The 19,797-nt window shown below is 43.1% G+C and overlaps 1 protein-coding gene across 7 annotated transcripts in view; it reads right to left on the reverse strand.

The window, feature by feature from the left end:
- The window catches only part of VEZF1 (vascular endothelial zinc finger 1), a 29,800-nt gene extending 10,675 nt beyond the window's left edge, over window positions 1-19,125 (reverse strand). For 2 of the 7 annotated variants that reach the window (XM_088658270.1, XM_035139377.3), the window contains exons 1-4: window positions 18,681-19,092; window positions 4,143-4,840; window positions 3,425-3,488; window positions 291-474 (exon numbers count right to left, since the gene is read on the reverse strand). In XM_088658270.1, the coding sequence (XP_088514396.1) occupies window positions 291-474; window positions 3,425-3,488; window positions 4,143-4,840; window positions 18,681-18,713 (979 nt within the window). In that variant the 5' untranslated portion in view covers window positions 18,714-19,092. Of the gene's footprint in view, window positions 1-290; window positions 475-3,424; window positions 3,489-4,121; window positions 4,841-15,279; window positions 15,300-18,680 lie in introns of those variants that run through there. The other 5 variants (XM_060268525.2, XM_035139379.3, XM_060268526.2 and 2 more) reach the window with 4 other exon arrangements.
- Window positions 19,126-19,797: the final 672 nt, after the last annotated feature.

A 19,797-nucleotide genomic window follows, 5' to 3' on the forward strand; every position in this document is an offset into this window, starting at 1 on the left:
TTTGTATGACTACAATTCCCCATCATTTCTCACATAAGCTATAGCAGGCATAGGCAAACTCGGCCCTCCAGATGTTTTGGGACTACAACTCCCATCATCCCTGACCACTGGTCCTGTTAGCTAGGGATGGTGGGAGTTGTAGTCCCAAAACATCTGGAGGGCCGAGTTTGCTTATGCCTGAGCTACATCATGTATTTTTTATTTTAAACATGCCACACATACACTACATATAGCTGATGCTAAAGCGTACATTGAAAGACTGTTTTGAAAAAAAGGGGGTGTTCACTTACTTTTATTGATGCCTTGTTTACAGGTATTACAGTTGATACTTTGGCTTTGCCCATGAGTCTTTAAGTGGCTGGTAATATATGCCGCGCTCAGAAGTTTACCACAGATGTTACATGACACCTTTCCTTCATGGCGCACCATGTGTGTCCGCAGCCTGTCTTTGGTGGCAAAGGCAGCCGTGCAAGTCTACATGGAAGGAAAACAGAAGTTTTGGGCAGATACCCTTACTCCAATGAATGCTAATTTTAGGTATATTCTTATTATTAAGCTGCCAATACACCATAAGTCATTACAACCCACAAAGGAGAAACGGAAATTTGAGATTTAGTTCAAACCAATTTGACGTGCAATTAAAGCATAGCAGTATTCCTCCCCGTAAGAATACACAGTGAAGGAAGATCCCTTTCATTTGTAGCCCAACCAGTATGGCAGCTCCCCACCCCCACCCCAGTAGTCATATCAATCAATCAGAGTATGTGTAAACGGGATGCAACACTTAATTTGTTAAAACGCAAGTAAAATTGTAAACCTGTATCTGGACTGTACAACTTTAAACTGCCCAGGGTGGGAAGACAGCAGGGAAGAGTATCATGACAGAATCCTCCTGCATGCGAATTATTTGCAGTATAGGCTCTCCTCTCCTTCTTTCTGGAAAGAATCTGTGTGTGCGTATAGTGCCACTCAACTATGTGAACCATGAAGTGGTTTGGGAAGTTTTAGCACGTCTACCAGGCCTAACATGCTTAGCCACCAAAGTACACTTTTGCAGCTGGTTAGTATTCAGGCAGTATGAAGATGCAGCCGATAAAAGACCAATCTAAATACATTCTGGGATTCTATGAACTGGATACCAACTATGGTTCCAACCGTCTCTTAACTGATGTACCCATTATCCAAACACTGAACAGCACACTCATGTCATAGAGCTAAGTAATACTTAAAGAGGACAAAAGTGGGACTTTTGTGTTTTGATAGCAAGACAGTCTCGCATACCAAACTGCCATGGGGCTTATAAATGCTAGGAATGCACACACAGGTGGTCTCTTGTATTGTTTCCTGCCAACACTCCTGCTTATGATTTTTCCACTGTTCAGTTACATTTAGTTAAATAAAAATCAAGACAAAAACTAAGCACAAAGCATGAAGAGTCATTCCTTTTAACTCAAAGCACTAGCTGGCCATAGCTGAGTCACGGAGAACAAGCTCAGTCTTGCAGATGAAGCAAGAGAGAAGAACAGCCAACTGTTCAATCAACTTAGCCATTTTGCTTGCCTTTAAGATCAGCCTCGTAAATTAGCTGACAACTTATTAGCCAATACAAAAAGAATTGCTAGTCTGCCTACATATGCAGGCAGGTTGTCATTTATGGCACAGTGACAAGATGCAAGTGAAAAAAAAGAACACAACTATTCCTTCAGTTTACAAAAGCTTAATTATGCAGTCAGCTGAAGTAGATTCCTATTTGCAAACAGATATTTGCAGGTCTGTCTTTGGTTCCTAGCTAACTTTTATCACAAGAAATTGTTTTCAATACAGGGGCTAGAACTGGCAATATTTGCTGAAAATGCCTTAGAATGTGCTTACTGAACTAATACTAGATATGGTGTCAAGATGGAGGACATTTTCCATTCCACTGGAGGAAACAGTGAAGTTAACATGTTTAAGACAGCAAAACAAGACACTCAAGTAATCCACGTGTACAGTCCTGCTCAAATACAGAGACAAAAATACATTCATGCTTCCATCAAGAACATCTGGAGCATGTACATTCAGCCAAGTACACATAGCTACACTTTTTATTCACTCATTAAATGCATTCATGAACATTCATTCATGTTGAAGAACAAGAGTTATATAAGAAGCTTACAATGACAGTACAGTAATACCTCGGGTTACGAACGCGATCCGTTCCGGATCGCAGTTCGTAACCCGAATAGTTCGCAAACCAAGCGCGATGGGCGCCGCCATTTTGCGCATGCGCAAAGTGCGCGATTGCGCGCGCGCGGCTTATGCGTGCGGCGAAAACACTTCCGGGTTTGCGCAGTTCGTAACCCGAACTGTTCGCAAACCGAGGTGGTCGTAACCCGAGGTACGACTGTATTAAAATGCGCTCACACCCATATACAGTGGTGCCTCGCTTAACGAATGCCCTGCTTAACGAAATTTCCGCTTAACAAAAGGATTTTTCGAGCGGAGCTTGCCTCGCTAGACGAATGCGTTTTACGAAAAATTCGTCTAGTGAATCGCGGTTTCCCATAGGAATGCATTGAAATTCAATTAATGCGTTCCTATGGGCAAAAAAAAAAAAATCAAAAAAATTTCAATGCATTCCTATGGGATTCGCTACGAATTATTTCGCTATAAGAAAAGACCCGTGGATCGAATTAATTTCGTCCAGCGAGGCACCACTGTACACCTCATATATACACTGGAATGGTTGGGGCCAATGCACAGTCAGTCTGTGGACCTAACACACCTAGCTATGGTCGACAGATTAGGAACATGGGAAGCTGTCTTCTACTAAGTGAGAGCATTGATTCATCTGTCATACCTGGAAATGCCAGAGATTGAATTTGGGACTTTCTGAATTTAAGGAAGATGCTTCGCTACTGAACTATGGTTCTTTCACTTTCTCTTATGACAGTTAAGTGTCCCTGCTTTGGTGAGTTTATTAAGTTCATGCTCTGAAGCCGGGAAAGACGCTTGAACTTACAGTGCTCTTCTGTGACATGCCAAGCTGAGCATAATGGCACAGACATGACCATTTTGGGCTGGCTACCAAAGTCAGCCTGAGATCTGTAGAGCCCTGTTCAAGGAAGTGGCTACCAGAAGCTGGAGCTTCTCTGTCCCTTGTGCTTTTTCACCTACCCTATAAAAAGTCTTCTGGGCCATTTCAGCACTTAGCCAAAGTCGCCTCATGAAGATAAGCTGAAAGAGTGCTCTAAAGCAAGGCGAAGCCCTACTGATGCAGCCTAAAGATGACATTCCAAGGATCCATAATGGGACCCAATATGGTTCTCATGCCCCAATATTTCCAATTCAAAGAGCCCCTATGACATCCAAATCTAAACTCTTGTGTGAAGCAGTTTAGCAGACAGCAAATAAATTTAGCACAGTAGATCACCAAACCCCTTACTTGGCATTTGAAGGGCCTCTCTGTGGAATGAACGTGTTTAACATGACAACTTAAGTGATCAGGCCTGTATAAGAAAGAAAAAGTAGAGACACAAAGAGAACACATTGTTACACATAACACAGTGTAGGTCATTTATAAAACCCAACATCATTCACAATAAACAATTAACCAACCACCCAAATCTTTCAAATCCATACTTCCCTATAAGCAGCATTCTAACTGCATTCCTCAAAAAGGTCACATGGCCTGCCTGTGATTATTTGCAGGTCTGCCTAGAAATAAATTAATCCCCCCCAATGGTATAATTAGGGTATTCTCCATTGGTATAATTCTCTTTTTAAGAGAAAGATCTACTAGCTATTAGAACTGAGATCATCCAAATAGAACAGAATCTCTGCTTCCCCAATACTGATAGATTGGTACTCTTTCTGGTCTCTATAAAAAGAGTTGTTTTAAGATCTCCATCCACGGCCTGCTCATGCAAGGTCCAATGCAGACCAACATAATTAACTTTTTGTTTTAAATTCACAGGCATGTCCTATCACTTGCAAAATTGCCTTTAGATTCAGATTTTAAGACCCAAGAAGGGTCACTGTTCCCTCCCCCACCCCACCTCCCACACTCACTTTCCTTACGGCCCCTTCCCACCCCCACCCCCCACGCGAACACGGAATGAAAATCCAATACTTGAGCTCGCCTGGGATTTTCTACATGGTACCTCGAAAAGCCTTTTCCACAAACACCACAGGTGTAGGGTTTGGTGATGCCACCCTCATGAGACCTCACGTGATAGGTCATGCGGTCCTTCCTTTTGAAACGCTGGTTGCAAATTGGGCACTCAAAAGGCTTCTCATCCGAGTGGGACAGCTTGTGCCTGTTGAGGTGGTAGACGTCACGGAAGGCCTTGCCACACATCTCACAGGCGTGGTTCTTTTTGACAGGCTTACTGGGCTTCTTCGCCGTCTGCGTCACCGGCATGGCCGTGGCACCAGCACTGCTGCTTGGGTTGGTGGCGGAGGAAGACGTAGTGACAGTTGAGAGGATACCTGCGATGGTCGAAACCAGCGTTGACCGGTTGTTGTCACCTGCGATGGTCGAGATTAGGGGCACCATCGTTGCAGGAGCTTTCTTTGGCCGTGACACTAACTTTATCCCTGTGTGGCAGGATTCATGGCGCCTCAAATGGTAGCTGTCCCTGAAGGCCTTGCTGCAGTATGTGCACACAAAGGAGGTTTTCGGTTTCTCCTTTTTAATCCCGACTATGGTATCTTTTAGCGTTTCCGGTGGGGGCTGAGGTTTCTGTGTTATTGGTAAGGGTAAAATTGGTTTCTGGTCGGGGGGCTCAACAGCAGAGCTCAGGAGTGGCAGCAAACTGTTCTGCGCTGCCTGCTGTTGGTGATGGGATGCTTCGTGTGCCTAAAAACAGAAATATTCATTTGTAACTTACAAATGCACTACTTGGCTTTGATAAGGGAAGACTTCTCAGAAACCTGTTGGGATGGTAAATACCACACATTACCTAATCTGGTAGGGTTTAATTTGGAAGGCAAGAGCTGCCCTTCACTGGAACAGATTTGAGGGGCCCCAGCTCCTAATGTTCAAATGGCACTTAATATGTAGGACTGTGCACACACAAGGCAACAAAAGGATTCAAGCTGCACACAGAGAATGCTGAAAGCAAATCTGTACATATCTTACCTTGCTAATTTATACTACCACTACCAAAATTCAGGTTTTTAATTCCCCCCCCCCACATTATTAGCAAGAGTTAGGGAGCCTGACACAAGAATTGAATGAAAGTTATACAGACTGAGCAAACAGAAGGGACAAGCAACTCTGCAAGACATCAGAGGTTTACCACAGGCCTGACTAAAGTTATGTTTCATTTTCAAGTCATCAGTCAGTCAATGTGCTTTCAAATTTTTCACTCTCTAAGCAAGAAACCTGTTTTAACAAATGAAACTTGTTCTCATGTACAGCTAGCCAGCAGTTTGTGGCACACCTTTTATAGAATTACCTCCTCCAGGAGATCCACTTAAACTCGTCATTTTCTATTTTTAGGAAGCAGGTGAAGGCAGTTCATAAAATCTTCTTTATACTGATATGAAGTACTGGAAACTTGCTATAGCTAGTGCAGGAGTGGAAAACTGGATCCTTAGCTCCCCACCCCACCCCCCTGGGCTGAATTTGACATTGGGGGGGGGCTGCTCATCTATCAATCATCTGACATCACAAATGACATTGCAGTGCTGTGATGCACAGATATCTACTGAAAATCAGGATTTCAAAGTGCTGTGCATTGCTTTGAAGATCTGCTGATTAGCTGATAGTGCTTTTTATACCAAAACAGGTGATTGACAAGTAGGTATGGCTTAGTCAAATTTTCCTATAGATGGGCCAGAGGTTCCCCACCCTGAGGCTAATAAATGGAAGAGTGCAGTTTGAGTACTGGTTTAGGCATTTGCTTTTGTTTACTGTATGCCTTTTAAATAGCAACCAGTATCAAACTTCCTGGTTTGAGGGAAAGCTAAGAGTATGAACCACCACAGAACATGTACCGTATAGAGCAGGAGAGCCTACAGACACAGCTACAGTCAGGGCTGTACTTCTGACTAACTCCCTTGTGCTCTGCAGCTGAGAGGAAGGCCAAGAGGCCTGTATACTATATACTAGGGGTAGGCAACCTAAGGCCCGGGGGCCGGATGCAGCCCAATCGCCTTCTCAATCCGGCCCACGGACGGTCCGGGAATCAGCGTGTTTTTACATAAGTAGAATGCGTCCTTTTATTTAAAATGCATCTCTTGGTTATTTGTGGGGCCTGCCTGGTGTTTTTACATGAGTAGAATGTGTGCTTTTATTTAAAATGCATCTCTGGGTTATTTGTGGGGCATAGGAATTTCATTCATTATTTTTTTCCAAAATATAGTCCAGCCTACCACATGGTCTGAGGGATGGTGAAAAAGGTTGCTGATCGCTGCTATATACAGTTGTACCTTGGAAGTCGAACAGAATCCATTCCGGAAGTCTGTTCAACTTCCAAAACATTCGGAAACCAAAGTATGACTTCTGATTGGCTGAAGGAAGCTCCTGCAGCCAATCGGAAGCCACGGAAGCCGCACCGGACATTTGGCTTCTGAAAATCATTCAAAAACCGGAACACTCACTTCCGGGTTTCAATCGTTTGGGAGCCGATTTGTTCAGGAGCCAAGGTGTTCAAGATCCAAAGTATGACTGCACTATAGTGTGCTTTCATCTCATATTTCGGACTAATTCATGATCATTTGCTGAAAGTGATGGGAATGTCAAAATTCCAAAGTCTCCCAAGACACCAAAATCCTAATCCATGCTCCATTAAGAAAGCCACCCACATGGCCACCAATGGGATCAGAATGTTGGTCCTCAACTAGCTAACAGGCCAGGAATAATAAGTAATGTTTGGTCCACCTCACCTGTTACTTAATAGAATTGTCCTCTGTACTTACTCAGCCCAAATCCACATTTTTATACGTTATCAACTGGTGGTGGATTTTGTATGGATTTTAATTGAAGAAGCCACTCTTACTTGGAAAGTGGGGTGTTGGTCCACCTAGCACCTGAAGGGACAAACTTATCCAAGAGAAAGGAAAGTAATACCGATCCTTTTGTTCCCAGCAGGTATATTCATTCTACTTTAATCATAAAAGTACATGTGAAACTCGGAAAATTAGAATATCATTGAAAAGTGCATTTATTTCAGTAATGCAACTTATTCTTTTTTATTTTTCTTTTAATTTTTACAAATGCTTTCTTTTGGAAATTCCACAGTAATAAAACAAAAAGTTACAATAATACAAAAATAAACATTGTCATTAAAGGTAAAGGTACCCCTGACCCTTAGGTCCAGTTGTGACCGACTCTGGGGTTGCGGCGCTCATCTCGCTCTATTGGCCGAGGGAGCTGGCGTACAGCTTCCAGGTCATGTGGCGAGCATGACTAAGCCACTTCTGGCAAACCAGAGCAGCACATGGAAACGGTGTTTACCTTCCTGCCGGAGCGGTACCTATTTATCTACATGTAGTTTGATGTGCTTTCGAACTGCTAGGTTGGCAGGAGCTGGGACTGAGCAACGGGAGCTCACCCCGTCGTGGGGATTCGAACCACCTACCTTCTGATCGGCAAACCCTAGGCTCTGTGGTTTAACCCACAGCACCACCAGCGTCCCTTAACATTGCTATTACATTTCATTAATTACATTCCATTTTTAATTGACCCGCATAATGACAAATAATTACAATTACAACAAATAAAGGCTTGACTTATCTTGCTTTGCATGTCTGTCATGCATCTATCTCATATATTGGTTTCACCTTTTAAGTTGCATTACTGAAATAAATGCACTTTTTGGCGATATTCTAATTTTCCGAGTTTCACCTGTATATCAGAGCTGTTTAGAAAAACTGCATGTAAAACAAAACAAAAAAAGCATACAAAAAGTTAAAATCAAGATCAGCTAACTGTTACTGTATTGTGGAAAGATGTATTCGTAACTGCCTGCATAAGTCTGATGGAATAGAAAAGTTTTCAGCAGGCATTTAAAGTTTGAAACTGAAGGAGCCTGCTGAATCTCTGAATCCAGAATACTGGGCTGGTGCCACTAAAGGCTTTGTTTCTTGTCAAATGAACCTCACCAACTTAGTTGGTGACACATCAGGAACATCTTTCTGACAGTAAGAGCTGTTTTACAGTGGAACAGACTCCCTCAGGAGGTTGTGGACTCTCCTTCATTGTAGGTTTTTAAGCAAAGGTTGGATGGCCATCTGTCATGGATGCTGTAGTTGAAATTCCTGCATTGCAGGCGGTTGCACTAGATGACCCTTGGGGTCCCTTCCAACTCTATAATTCTATGGTTCTATCACACTCCAGCAGATGACTAAAGTGACTGAGCTGGGATATCAGGGTTCAGGTGGTCCCTAAAGTAGCCTGAACCTAAGTTGTTCAGAACTTTGTAAAGCAATACAAACGCATTGAACCTGGTTCGCCTGTAGATGGGCAGCCAGTGCATATATACTCGAGTATAAGCCGACCCGAATATAAGCCGGGGCACCTAATTTTACCCCAAAAAACTAGGACAACTTATTGACTCGAGTATAAACCGAGGGTGGGAAATGCAACAGCTACTGGTAAATTTCAAAAATAAAAATAAATACCATCCTATGCCTTTCCCAGCTGTTGGCGGTGGGGTGGGGGGAGAAGCAGCGAGGAAGGACCCCTTCCTCGCCATGTCTCCCTCCCCACCGCTTCACACAGAGCAGGCATAGGACAGGGGTTCAGAAAGTCGCAGGGCTTCTCCAAACCCCCAGTCCTGTGCCTTTCTCTGCCACCGCCTGCCTCACTCGAATATAAGCCAAGGGTGGCTTTTTCAGCACATTTTGGTGCTGAAAAAGTAGGCTTATACTCGAGTATATATGGTACTTTAACATTGGTATCACATGCTGTCAGCCAGATGCCTCCATCAGCAATGTAGTTATAGCATTCTGCACCAGCTGAAGCTTCTGAACCAGGCCCAAGAGCAGCACCCACACAGTGTGTGTTACAGTTATCCAGCATCGAGGTTACCAATGCATTGACTACAGCAGTTAGGACTTGCAGTAAGCTTCAGGCTAGAAATAAAGTTAAAAGCAGAAGGCAAGCTCAATGCAACTCAGCAGTAGTAAAATTCACTACAGAACCCATTTTATTTGTGAGGCGTCTTGAACTGTTTCAAAATATTAATAAAATAGTTTCTCTTATTGCTGATTATTGGGAAGTATATTTATGCAGACTGACTGCTGATGAATTGAACTTTTTTTAAAGAGCAAGTCATCCTAAATAATAGAAAATAGTAAGGATTGAAAATTGCAGCTACAACATTTTTTTTAGGTCACTGTTCTCAAATACTTACTGAAAATAAGTTCCACCAAGATTAGGATAACAGATTTGCATATAATTGGTCTGACCCAGAGAGTCTCATGTAGACTGCCCACTCAGACTGCCACAGTTTTTGTAAATTGCTCTGGGTTACTCTCTTGTGATGAAAAGTGACATAACCAACAACGGGGTTTTCAAACTTTTTCTCTTCAGTGGACTTTTCCCATTTTGACTGAAGTACCAAGGAATGACTATGGATTGCAGAAGATTCCAGGGCAATTTCCAAGGAACCCAGAAAAGAGACAAAGAGAGTTGCAGACCACAAGCTTTGCATTGCAGAGGGTATCTAGTTCAATTTCTAGCATTGCCAAGTAAGATCTCAGGCAACTAGTGATGGGAAAGATGTCTGCCTGAATTTCTGGAAAGCAGCTGACCATTAGAGCAGAGGAACTAATACTTAAATACTTGGGACCATACTTGGGCTATGCCTTATGTTTATTATCACTCCAGTGGTACCTCTAGTTACATACTTAATTCGTTCCAGAGGTCCATTCTTAACCTGAAACAGTTCTTAACCTGAGGTACCACTTTAGCTAATGGGGCCTCCTGCTGCCGCTGTGCAGCCACTGTGCGATTTCTGTTCTCACCCTGAGGTAAAATTCTTAAGCCAAGGTACTACTTCCAGGTTAGCGGAGCCTGTAACCCACAGTGTTTGTACCCGAGGTACCACTGTATTCACTTTTCAACTTCATCACTAAACCTGCTTGAACCAATCATACTCCTAGAATATAGGTAGGCAGACTTAAATATAGGTAGGCAGACATGTGAGATCTCCTTTTTCTTTTTTTACTAAAACCCCAAATCCTCCAACCAGAACAAAAGACACACTTAGAATTAAAACATTTTAAACCTAATAACTTGTTTTTAATACAGTACAACTGACAGAGCTTTCAGCCCTTCCACAAAAAGATCCCCTCCCCTACTCCTAGCTTTCTTCATTTCAGCCATATAATGGGGGAAGGAAATATTTTGTTGTTGCCATTGTTGAACCACCAGGAGTGTGTTCTTAAAGTAAATTGCTGGCCAACTTAAATAGCAATGTCACCTGCAAAACCAATGAAGTTTCCACCTTTTTACTATGCCATTCTTTCCCACTATAAATACAAGAGCAAATCCTCAACATAAGAACTGAGGTAAATGGACATTAGAGTTATATAATCCCACCCACAGTAATTTCCCCAAAAGGAAGATAAGCCACTTGCTTTCTAAATACAGGCGTTCATCAGGCGGATATAGTAAGGTGCACGTTTCAGCAAACCATTTTTTTAATTCCTGAGGGGAGCAATTCTTGCAGCTAATGACTGGGTGTATGCCATGCTGCTCAACATATTACATGATCCCTATCTTAATGACAGCCTATTTGGTTAACTACAAGTTACAAATATAATTATAATGCCCAGTCTGCTCTATTAGATTGTGGATACATTACATGGGGGATAACACAACTGTCGACACCAGTCCACTGACAGGAAGGCTGCTTCTGAAAGCCAACCCTGAGCCCGCCAGACAGACTGTACAACCAAGTCAGTTGTGCTTGTAATAGCTTGCCCATGCTGGAACTAAACACAAGGAGCATGTACTGGGAACTCACACCTTCTGACATGTATATATTTAGTAACACAATGACTAAGGCATTCCAGGCTGAAGACAGGTGAAAATAAGAAATGTACTTCTTATTCTGTCAGCAGCTCCTTGGGGAATAGATTTTAGATCGGCAAATATCAAGGATCTGGTGACAACCCAAGAGGCTTCACTTCTGAATTCATAATGGGTCTATGGCCTGCAAGCCATATCACCTGGATGCCATGGAGAGGACAAACAAGCTGGGCTCAAGGACAAAGGGAATACCGTAGTTCTAGCTGAACTACACTTGTATAGAGGGAGCAAACGTAGGAGAGGACATGACATTTGGTTGGGTTTCTCACTTTGCAATGCTAAAAAAATATAAAAAAAGCTCACAAGAGAAATATTCTCAGATGAGCAACTTTTCAAATGCATGCTAACCTGTGCTTAAAGAGTATATGTGTGGCCCTGTTTCTCAGCATTTAAGGAGAGCCTTTGACAGTGCTCTGTATCAGACAGAATAAATCAAGGGAGATGTGAGAATAGGTGCTAGCTGTATCCATTTTGAAACTCACTTGCCCAGCATGAAGACAAAAGAGATCCCATGAATACAGTTGCCCAAGTATTCCATGACTGCTTAAGAAGGGGTGGTTTCCAGCCATACTCAAGTGTTATCTAGGGGTACTACCGGTATGTAATATTTGGCAACCTTAACAAATCAAAGTTGTACTAAGCTTGCTTTCAAAGTAAAGAAAGTATTTTAAAACCATAAATGGGTTTCACTGTATAGGACTGGGGAGAATTCAAGCAGAGACTTCTTAAAACTTGCCAGAGTACAAGCTGACCCTGAATGACTGCAGAGAAAGACGACTGTACACACTATGTCATTTCCCAGGAATGAACAGTTTGCCTGTACTCTTGCTCCTCCTGGAATCAGACCCTATAGGTTCTCTTCAACTGGCCAAATTAATTGTTACCAGCACAGTTTATTTAAATTTTGTCTACAGAGGTAAGAAAAAAACTGAGCCTTCTTTCCTTTCACGCTGTATGATCTGCATTGGCATTTGCTTTTCAATAGTTGGGATTAACCAAAATTAGTCATACATTTTTCGTCTGAATCAGAATCCAGCATTGAAATGGTTCTTCATTTGAAGACAGACCTTATTGAAGTCGAGTTGAACAACCATGTTTTGAAAGAACCTCTGCAGTTCCCCCTGCAGTTCATGTCTAGAGGCACTCTATCAAGTACTAAAGTGAAAAACAAAGCCTTTCACAAACTTTTGCTACTAGAAATAGCTTCAGGAGACTTGCAAGGCATGCTGAGTGAGTAAATCCAGGCCATGTTATGTTCACACTAGAGGCATGCACAAGCCTTGTGAGAACTGGGCTCTCTGGATAGCATAGGCTGGTACTGAAACACCTGTATAGCTTATTTCAGAGGAAAACAAAGTCTAAACAACATGCAACCCTCTCATGAATCGTACAGTTTCAACCATATACATATTTTCACGTGAGATAGCCTGACTTAAACCAGCTAACCCACCTCATATACAAGGAATAGCCAACCGGTGACCCACAACATGGTTTTGCATCATGCCCACAAGCCATTACAAATATCTCACCAGGCACAGAGTACAGGAAGTATTTCAGCTTCCCTGATCACCTTTCTGCCATTCTCTACTCCATCTGCACATGGTTTGGAAATTAAGATAGCACCTCTGGCCACTTTCAGCAAGGGTGGAAGAGGAGATATTTCTGTCCTTACAGAATCCTCCACTATATTCCAAGCTGAAAAGATGGGTTTAGGAGAGTCTAGCCTCCCATTATTATGAAGTTAGCTGTTGCTGTCAGGTTTGTTTTAACATTCATTCATTCATTCATTCATTCATTCATTTCACTTATTAAGCCACCTAGTAAATGTACTTCTGTAGCTGACATGTAATATTTTAATTTGGTTTTTAATTCTAACACCAAAATTCAATAAAAGCCACCCACAACAATAATACAATAAAATCAGCAAAGCATAAAACAGCACATGCAAGTCACTAATTACTAATTCACGATCAGTAGCACATCCCTCCAAAAGCAAAAAAGAAAAAAGCCTGTGCAAGTACGTCTGTCAGATGCAGCATCTGACAGTTTATTGAGACCAAAAATGGCTGCAACCTTTTTTCCAACCGCCACCTTTGAAATGATTGCTCACTGAAGATAAATGGCACTGTGCTGTTCTTTAGGGGGGGAGGATAGGTAATTGAGCGCCCAATTTTGTATGTGTGGCACGAAACCATTTTTGTCCCAGAAATGCTCTCGAGCCTGTTAGAATAGCTCACAGGCATCTTTAATATAGCAGGGATTGGAGGCTGGATGACCAGAGCGTGAACCCAACACAAGGTTCCACTTTTCATCAAGATTTCAACTAAAATATCATAATGATCCTGTAAAACAATTGCAGCCAAGGATGCAACCACTGGAAACCTAACTCAGACAAGCTTTAACTCTTTTACTGTATGTGTATTTCCCTGTAGGCTCTACACACAAAAATTGAAGACAGTAAGCATTCAGGGCCCAATTATCTTCATACAAAGTTTTTACATATTTTAATACACTGCACACATTATCTACAATGGCAGCCTGCAAGCAATTCTCAGCAGGGGGTCAGGGCCATAGCCACCTCTATCAAAGGAGCCTGTTAGTGATTAGCACAGCTCCTACATCTGCTTCCATACCCTTCCCTTTACCTCTGTTGGTAACTGAGGTACCAATAAAAAATAATGGAAGGGAAAGATTTGGCCCAAGGCACCTAACCTAAATCACATTATCAAGGCACAAACATATCAGTTCAAAATGGAACACAAATCCTTCAGACAAGATTCAAGAAACCACACTTTAATAAGCTTTTAGGTTCGTGTGGACCCAACAAGAAACTATGGTTTAGCATCATTAGAACAAGCTTAGCTTCTCTCTAGGACTTGCACACTCTTCTCCCCAACCCCCATGCAACCATGAGAAGACATTTAGGTCCTCTCTTATTACCAGCAACTTGCCATGTTATCTACATCTTGAAAAACTGAATTATTTTACTATGGTTAATGGAAACAATCTAACTTCAAACCATAGTTAAGAGAGGCTGCCATGCTTTCACTAATCACCAGTAAGATTTAGGGTTCGGATACTAGACTAAACTGTGGTTTATCTGAAATTGAAGTGGAAGCTTCCAATCCAAACTCTTCCTTGCAGCCCCACCAGGCAAGGGGGAATGTCTGAGGGAGGCTAGGTTCATTCTTTTAACACAAAACCTACATAACTGTTAAGATAGCTGAACTCTATATACTCATAGAGCTTTCTCCTATAAAAATAATTTGAACAAGGATACAGTATGTACTTTAAGACCTGGGTATCTCACCTTGCTAAAAGTTTGCTGAAACTGCTAAATCAATGTCCCTTTTCTGCCATAAGCAATGGTTTCTGTGATTCCTACTGATCTCTTGCATTAAGGCCTTCTAAAAAAGGATCAGGGGCTAAATGGTAAATGAGGGCACGAAGAATGAAACAGCATCTGACTATCTTTTGTTAAGTCATTTTCATTCACTTGCAGTGTACAGTAGTTTTTATTTAGCCTGGGATTCAAATCAACAGCTCATGATTTTCTTTCTATTACTGTGATTTCTGTGATGGAAAACAAAAGAGTTTAATGACCCAGGGTGGAAGGATTTGGCATTGTGAACTTCCATTGCCAGAGGCAAAGATTTTTTGCACTGAAGCCTTGATGTCAGAGCAACCAATTAGCATAACTGAGTCATACCTTGGTTGCATTATTAGATGGGTTATCTTTCCCCCAATATTAAACATGCAACGTGTACTTCCTAGGCAGCTATAAAATCTGCTTTAATATATACATAAGCTCAGACAGCAGTGTAGGCAAAAGTTACTCAGGCGTAAAACCTCCACCTTGCTTCAGAGCAGAACATTTTCAACACATGAACAAGATCAAAAACCTTTAAAAAGTGGGGGTGGGGGAGAGAATCCATCATGCATACTGATTGACATTAGCATATTTTTATGAAGTTGACCTCCTCATAAGATTAATTTTTACCCCAACTCTGAAATACTGTACCAAATTATTTAGCTAAACAGTAAAAGTGAAGTACAAATATAACTGTGAGCCAGCCATTAAGGGCCTAATGTATATTTTCACAATAATCATTCCTTCAAGTGGTTATTATGGAAAGAAACCAAGGGAGTAGAGGTTGGTAAAGAGAAGAAAAAAATGTATCTTATAACCTATGATTCACTAAGGAGATTAACAATGTTCAAATCTCTAAACATGGAAAATAAATCAAACCCACCATTGGACTGCAGATGTATCACTGCTAGAATCTGCCTATGGTAAAACATTTCATTCCTTGTATTCAAAGATAAAAGTCACACAAGAGCTCTTAGTTATCATAAGCTCAAACAGATTCTGTTTTCAAGAGGATTTTTAAGCCTCCATCCAAAAACTGGGCACCTAAGTGAATGACTCATCTTTGTACTTGGGTGACTATTTTCCTTTAGAAGAGAAAGACTGCAGTGCATTTGCCTCAATTTATTCCTTCGCTTCATGTTTTCAAACTGGAGTCATGCTTTGTATTTTAAAGAGAACAGAAGACTCAGTGGGAAAATGGCGCAGACTTGTAATTTGCAGAGAGGATTATTTTACCTTCAAGAAAGAGGGGGAGAAGAGGTATTGTAATTAGTTTACTTTTTCCAAGCTAAAAAAGGGGAATGGTTTGTAATCTAGGTTCTCACTTGGATTGTAGATTTAAGGAGGAAGTAAGCTTGGCATGCTGCATTCCTTACAGAATATTAATGCTTTTAAGTGACTCAAGTTGTAGGCTATATGACATCATTTTTACTACATTATTCTGGCATCTTTTTAAGAAAAAGCATGTAAATGGGAGTTTTGTTTTTCAAAGGGGTTTAAGCAAGGAGAGCTGCTTAACAGAAGACATGTTCATCATTCACTCAGGCCCTGGTTTTAGAGAGCAATCCCTCAAAAATTATCATGGGCAAGTATTCTTTGAAATCAAAACTGCAGACTAGTAAATTGATTAGGAACCTGAACATATCCGGCCCCCACCCCAGATGGTTTGTCCCAACGTTTTCTTATTAAGTCAACAAATTCCAGCTACATTATCAACATGCTCTCTCCTCAAAGAAGCCCAGTGCTGTATTTGATTCCACATGCAGGTAAGGGGATTCCTGACCTATATCCCGATAAAGAGGGTTAGGCATGGAAATTAAAATATAATTTGTCCTTAAGACTTGTTCAAAGAACCACTTACAAATAATTTTCAGGAGACAGTGAACTACTTTCCTAAGGGAAGAATAGTAAAAACCCAGGGGGGAAGTAGAAGGCCTTTATGTGACAGAGTAACAGAGAGAAAACAGAATATGGGAGAAGGGAGAAGAGAATAGTAACTTAAAGTAGGAGAGCAGAACAAAAGGGTAGAGAAAGTGACAATTTTTTGAAGAATTGGCTAAGAGGAAATGAAACATGTGAATACACATCTTTAGAAAAAAGGGAGAGGAAACAGGACAAACTGGAGAAAGTGATTAATCTTTAAAGAAAAAAAATGCTTTAAAAGTTCATGGTAAAAACTGAGGGGGGAACAAAGGAAAAAGGTAGAGGGAACAGAAAGAGGGAGAAGGAACCAGGAGGCACATCACATAGAAAAATATGAGGGCAGAAAAGGTAGTAAAAATGGGAGGACAAAGTTGCAAAAGGTGGAAGAGCATAATTGTTTAGGGAACAAGAATTAGCTGCTCAGTTCAAAACTGGAAAACAACATAAGAGGGAGGAATACAGAATTCCACAAGCCAAAGTAAGGAGGGGCAAAAGATCAATGATTTGCAGGACAGAAAGAGAATTAAAAATCTGTAAAATTGGCACCACCAAAAACATGGTTAAAAAAGGGAGGGAACAGTTAAAGGTAACATGCTGGGGGAAGGGCGGCCAAAGTAGCAGCAACTTACAAAGTAAGAAATTCCAGAGTAGCCGTTAGTTTCAGAACGCGCACATACACACATAAGGCCCTATGGCACCTTAAAAGACTAAAGGGAAAGTGCAGATGATCGGAGTAAAAGGGAGGAATAAATGCAAATAAAGCACCAAAGAAAACATAAAATCAAAATAAATGGGGCAAGGGTGAGGGAGCCAGCACTTATTTTTAATAATAAAAGGCAGCAAAAGTATCTTGGGACAAGAGAAATAATGCAGACCAAAAACTACTAGGAGCCTGGAGAATAAAAGGTGTAGAGAATTTTTAGAGGGGGTAGAGAGGACATGGTAAGGATTAGTTAAGGAGTCCCAAAGCAGCAGAAGTATTGAGGGAGAAAAATAAGTAGCTGGAGAACACAAGATGTAGAGGAGATTGCAGCGAATGAAAAGTATGCAGAAAATCCTATTTTCCATTGTGGGAGTGAGGAGAGAAAAATAATTTAAGAATCCCAATTAAACACAGGGTGGGGGGAGAGATGGAAAATGCAAAAAGAGTTGAGGGGAGAGAAGAAAGTAGAGTGTACAGAGAATCTCATAGCAGGCATTTGGAGGGAGTTGGAATAAAGAATGCAGCCGAAAATGTGGTGGCAAGGGAAGAAGCAAGAGAGAGCACAGAGAAGCTCATGGAGGGAAGAGGGAAAATTAGTAAATGAGTCCTAAAGAACTGAGGGGAGCCAAAGAATGCAGCAGCTGAAAATGCGAGTGGGGAGAGGGATATGCAAGGGGAGAGGAGATTAATTAAAATCGTAAACAATTAGGACATAAAAAAGAACTAAGAGCACACACACATATATATCAGTAGAAAAATCCAGTGGGGTGGAGAGAAAGAAAAACTAATGTGTCAAGGAGTTTAACATATAAAGGGGCACGGATACTTGAGCACAAGATGAGAAAAAGCACAGAAGCCCCAAGAAGTACAATAATATATATGGGAACAGGTTTTGTTCCCCTTAAAAGCCACCGATATGAGCCCAAGATGGAGTGGGGGGGGACTCTAGAATGGGTGGGGGAGAAAACACTGGATGGTCCCCTTAAAAAAAGAAACATCGGCCATCAATATCTGAGCAAATACGATGAGCAGACGGGAGGGCGGAGGGCAGCCACCACTCCCCAAATTAAAAAGAGAGCGAGCTCGAATTCCTCCCTCTCTGGGAAGAAAAAATGGACACACAAAAAACGAAGGCAAAGTATTTTGGGGGGGGGGAGGGATGAGGAAAACCACCTACGCAAAACAGGTTTGTTTGTTTTTCGGTAGTGGCGGGGCTGCAGGCGGCTGCAGGGGGGGGGAGGGTGCGGGAGAGAGGAGAGGAGAAAAGAGAGAAAGAGGGAGAGCGAGCGCGCTATAGCCGGCCTCCCACAGCGCCGTAGAGAGCAGCTACATTCTCCTCCCTCCCTCCCTCTCCCTCCCGCTATTCCGCCCCCCCTCGCGCGCGGCTATTCTAGCGGGTGGGGGGGTCGCCCGCCGCTGCTGCTGCAGCTGCTGCTGACAGAGCGAGCCGGCCCTTTGCAAGAAGAATCAGGGCCTGGCGGGGAGGGTTGTGCGGGGTGCCTCGTGCGGGGGGGGGGAGAGGCAGGCAAGCGCGGGAGGGAGGGAGGGGGGGTTGGGGGAGGGAGAGGCGGGGACATTTAAGGGGGGGCTCTTCAGAAGTGCGCGCGCGGTGCGGGGGGGTTGGTTTTCAAGAGGGTGGTCGTCTTTTCTCCCCTCACCTGAAAGAGGAACGCGGTCCAATTGGCTTCCATGGCTTTGGAAGCGGCGGTGGCGGCGGCCGGGAATACGGAGGGTTATATATATATATATATATATATATATGTTTTTTTAAAAAATAAAAAATAGTGCCTTCTGTATTTAGATAGATAAGTTTTATATATATCTATATCTATATAAATGGTGCCTCCCTCTCTCTCCTCAGGCCCGGCGGCCTGGTCTTTTTGCGGCTCCTCACAGCGCCCGCTCGCTCTTCCTGCCTGCTCGCCTCCCTCTCCCTCTCTTTTTTTTTCTCTCTCTCTCCTCTCTCTCTCCCCCGCCCGCCCCCCTCCCCTCCTCCCTCCCCGGGCCCCCAACTACATGGAGCCGACAACAAAGCACAAGCGGCGGCGGCTGGGGCTGCTGCGGCGGCGGCGGCGGCGACGGAGGAGGAGGAGGAGGTGGAGAGGAGGAGGCTGCTCAACATGGCAGCGCCACAGCGGCCGCGCTTCCGCTAACCCGCGGGCCGTACCATCGCCCCGAATAGGGGGGTTCGGCGGGGAGAGGAGAGAGGGCGGAGCCGGATGAGGAGCCGGGGACCCCGCTCCTCCGCGCCCTGGCTCCAGGGTGGCTGAGCTCCGGTGCGGTGCGGGGAAGAGAGGGGCGAATGGGAGCCTGGGGGGGAGGCGCGAGGCGAGGGTGGTGAGAAGGGCACCCCCACGGAGGCGCGGAATGGAACGGCCCGCTCTCCTCAGGCTGCTGAAGCGCGGGGCGGTGGGGGGGGGAGGTGGAGAGAGAGAGAAGCGCTTGAGCCGTTTTTGAGCTGTGAGAAGATGGAGGAGAGAGGGCTGAGGGTGAAGGCCCGGGATGGTCACCAAGGCTATTCCCCGTCCCGCCCTCACTTTTTAAAAAATGAAGCCAAACACAGAGTGTCCTGTGAGGTTGAAAAGCAGGGAAGAGGAATTCCTGTCAAAAACAGCATCTTAGAGGGGAGGAATTCCATTTTCCCCTGAGAAATATTAAAATCCACAAAAATCTGCTTCACACAAATATGTATACAGCAATAGGTGTTGCCTAACGAGGAGAAATCTCCCCAAAGAGAAAGGCATACCCCCCCAAAAAAACCCAACCATACACACA

This window comes from Zootoca vivipara, chromosome 14 (genome assembly GCF_965207765.1).
Source record: "Zootoca vivipara chromosome 14, rZooViv2.hap1.1, whole genome shotgun sequence".
Taxonomy (NCBI): Eukaryota; Metazoa; Chordata; class Lepidosauria; order Squamata; family Lacertidae; genus Zootoca; species Zootoca vivipara.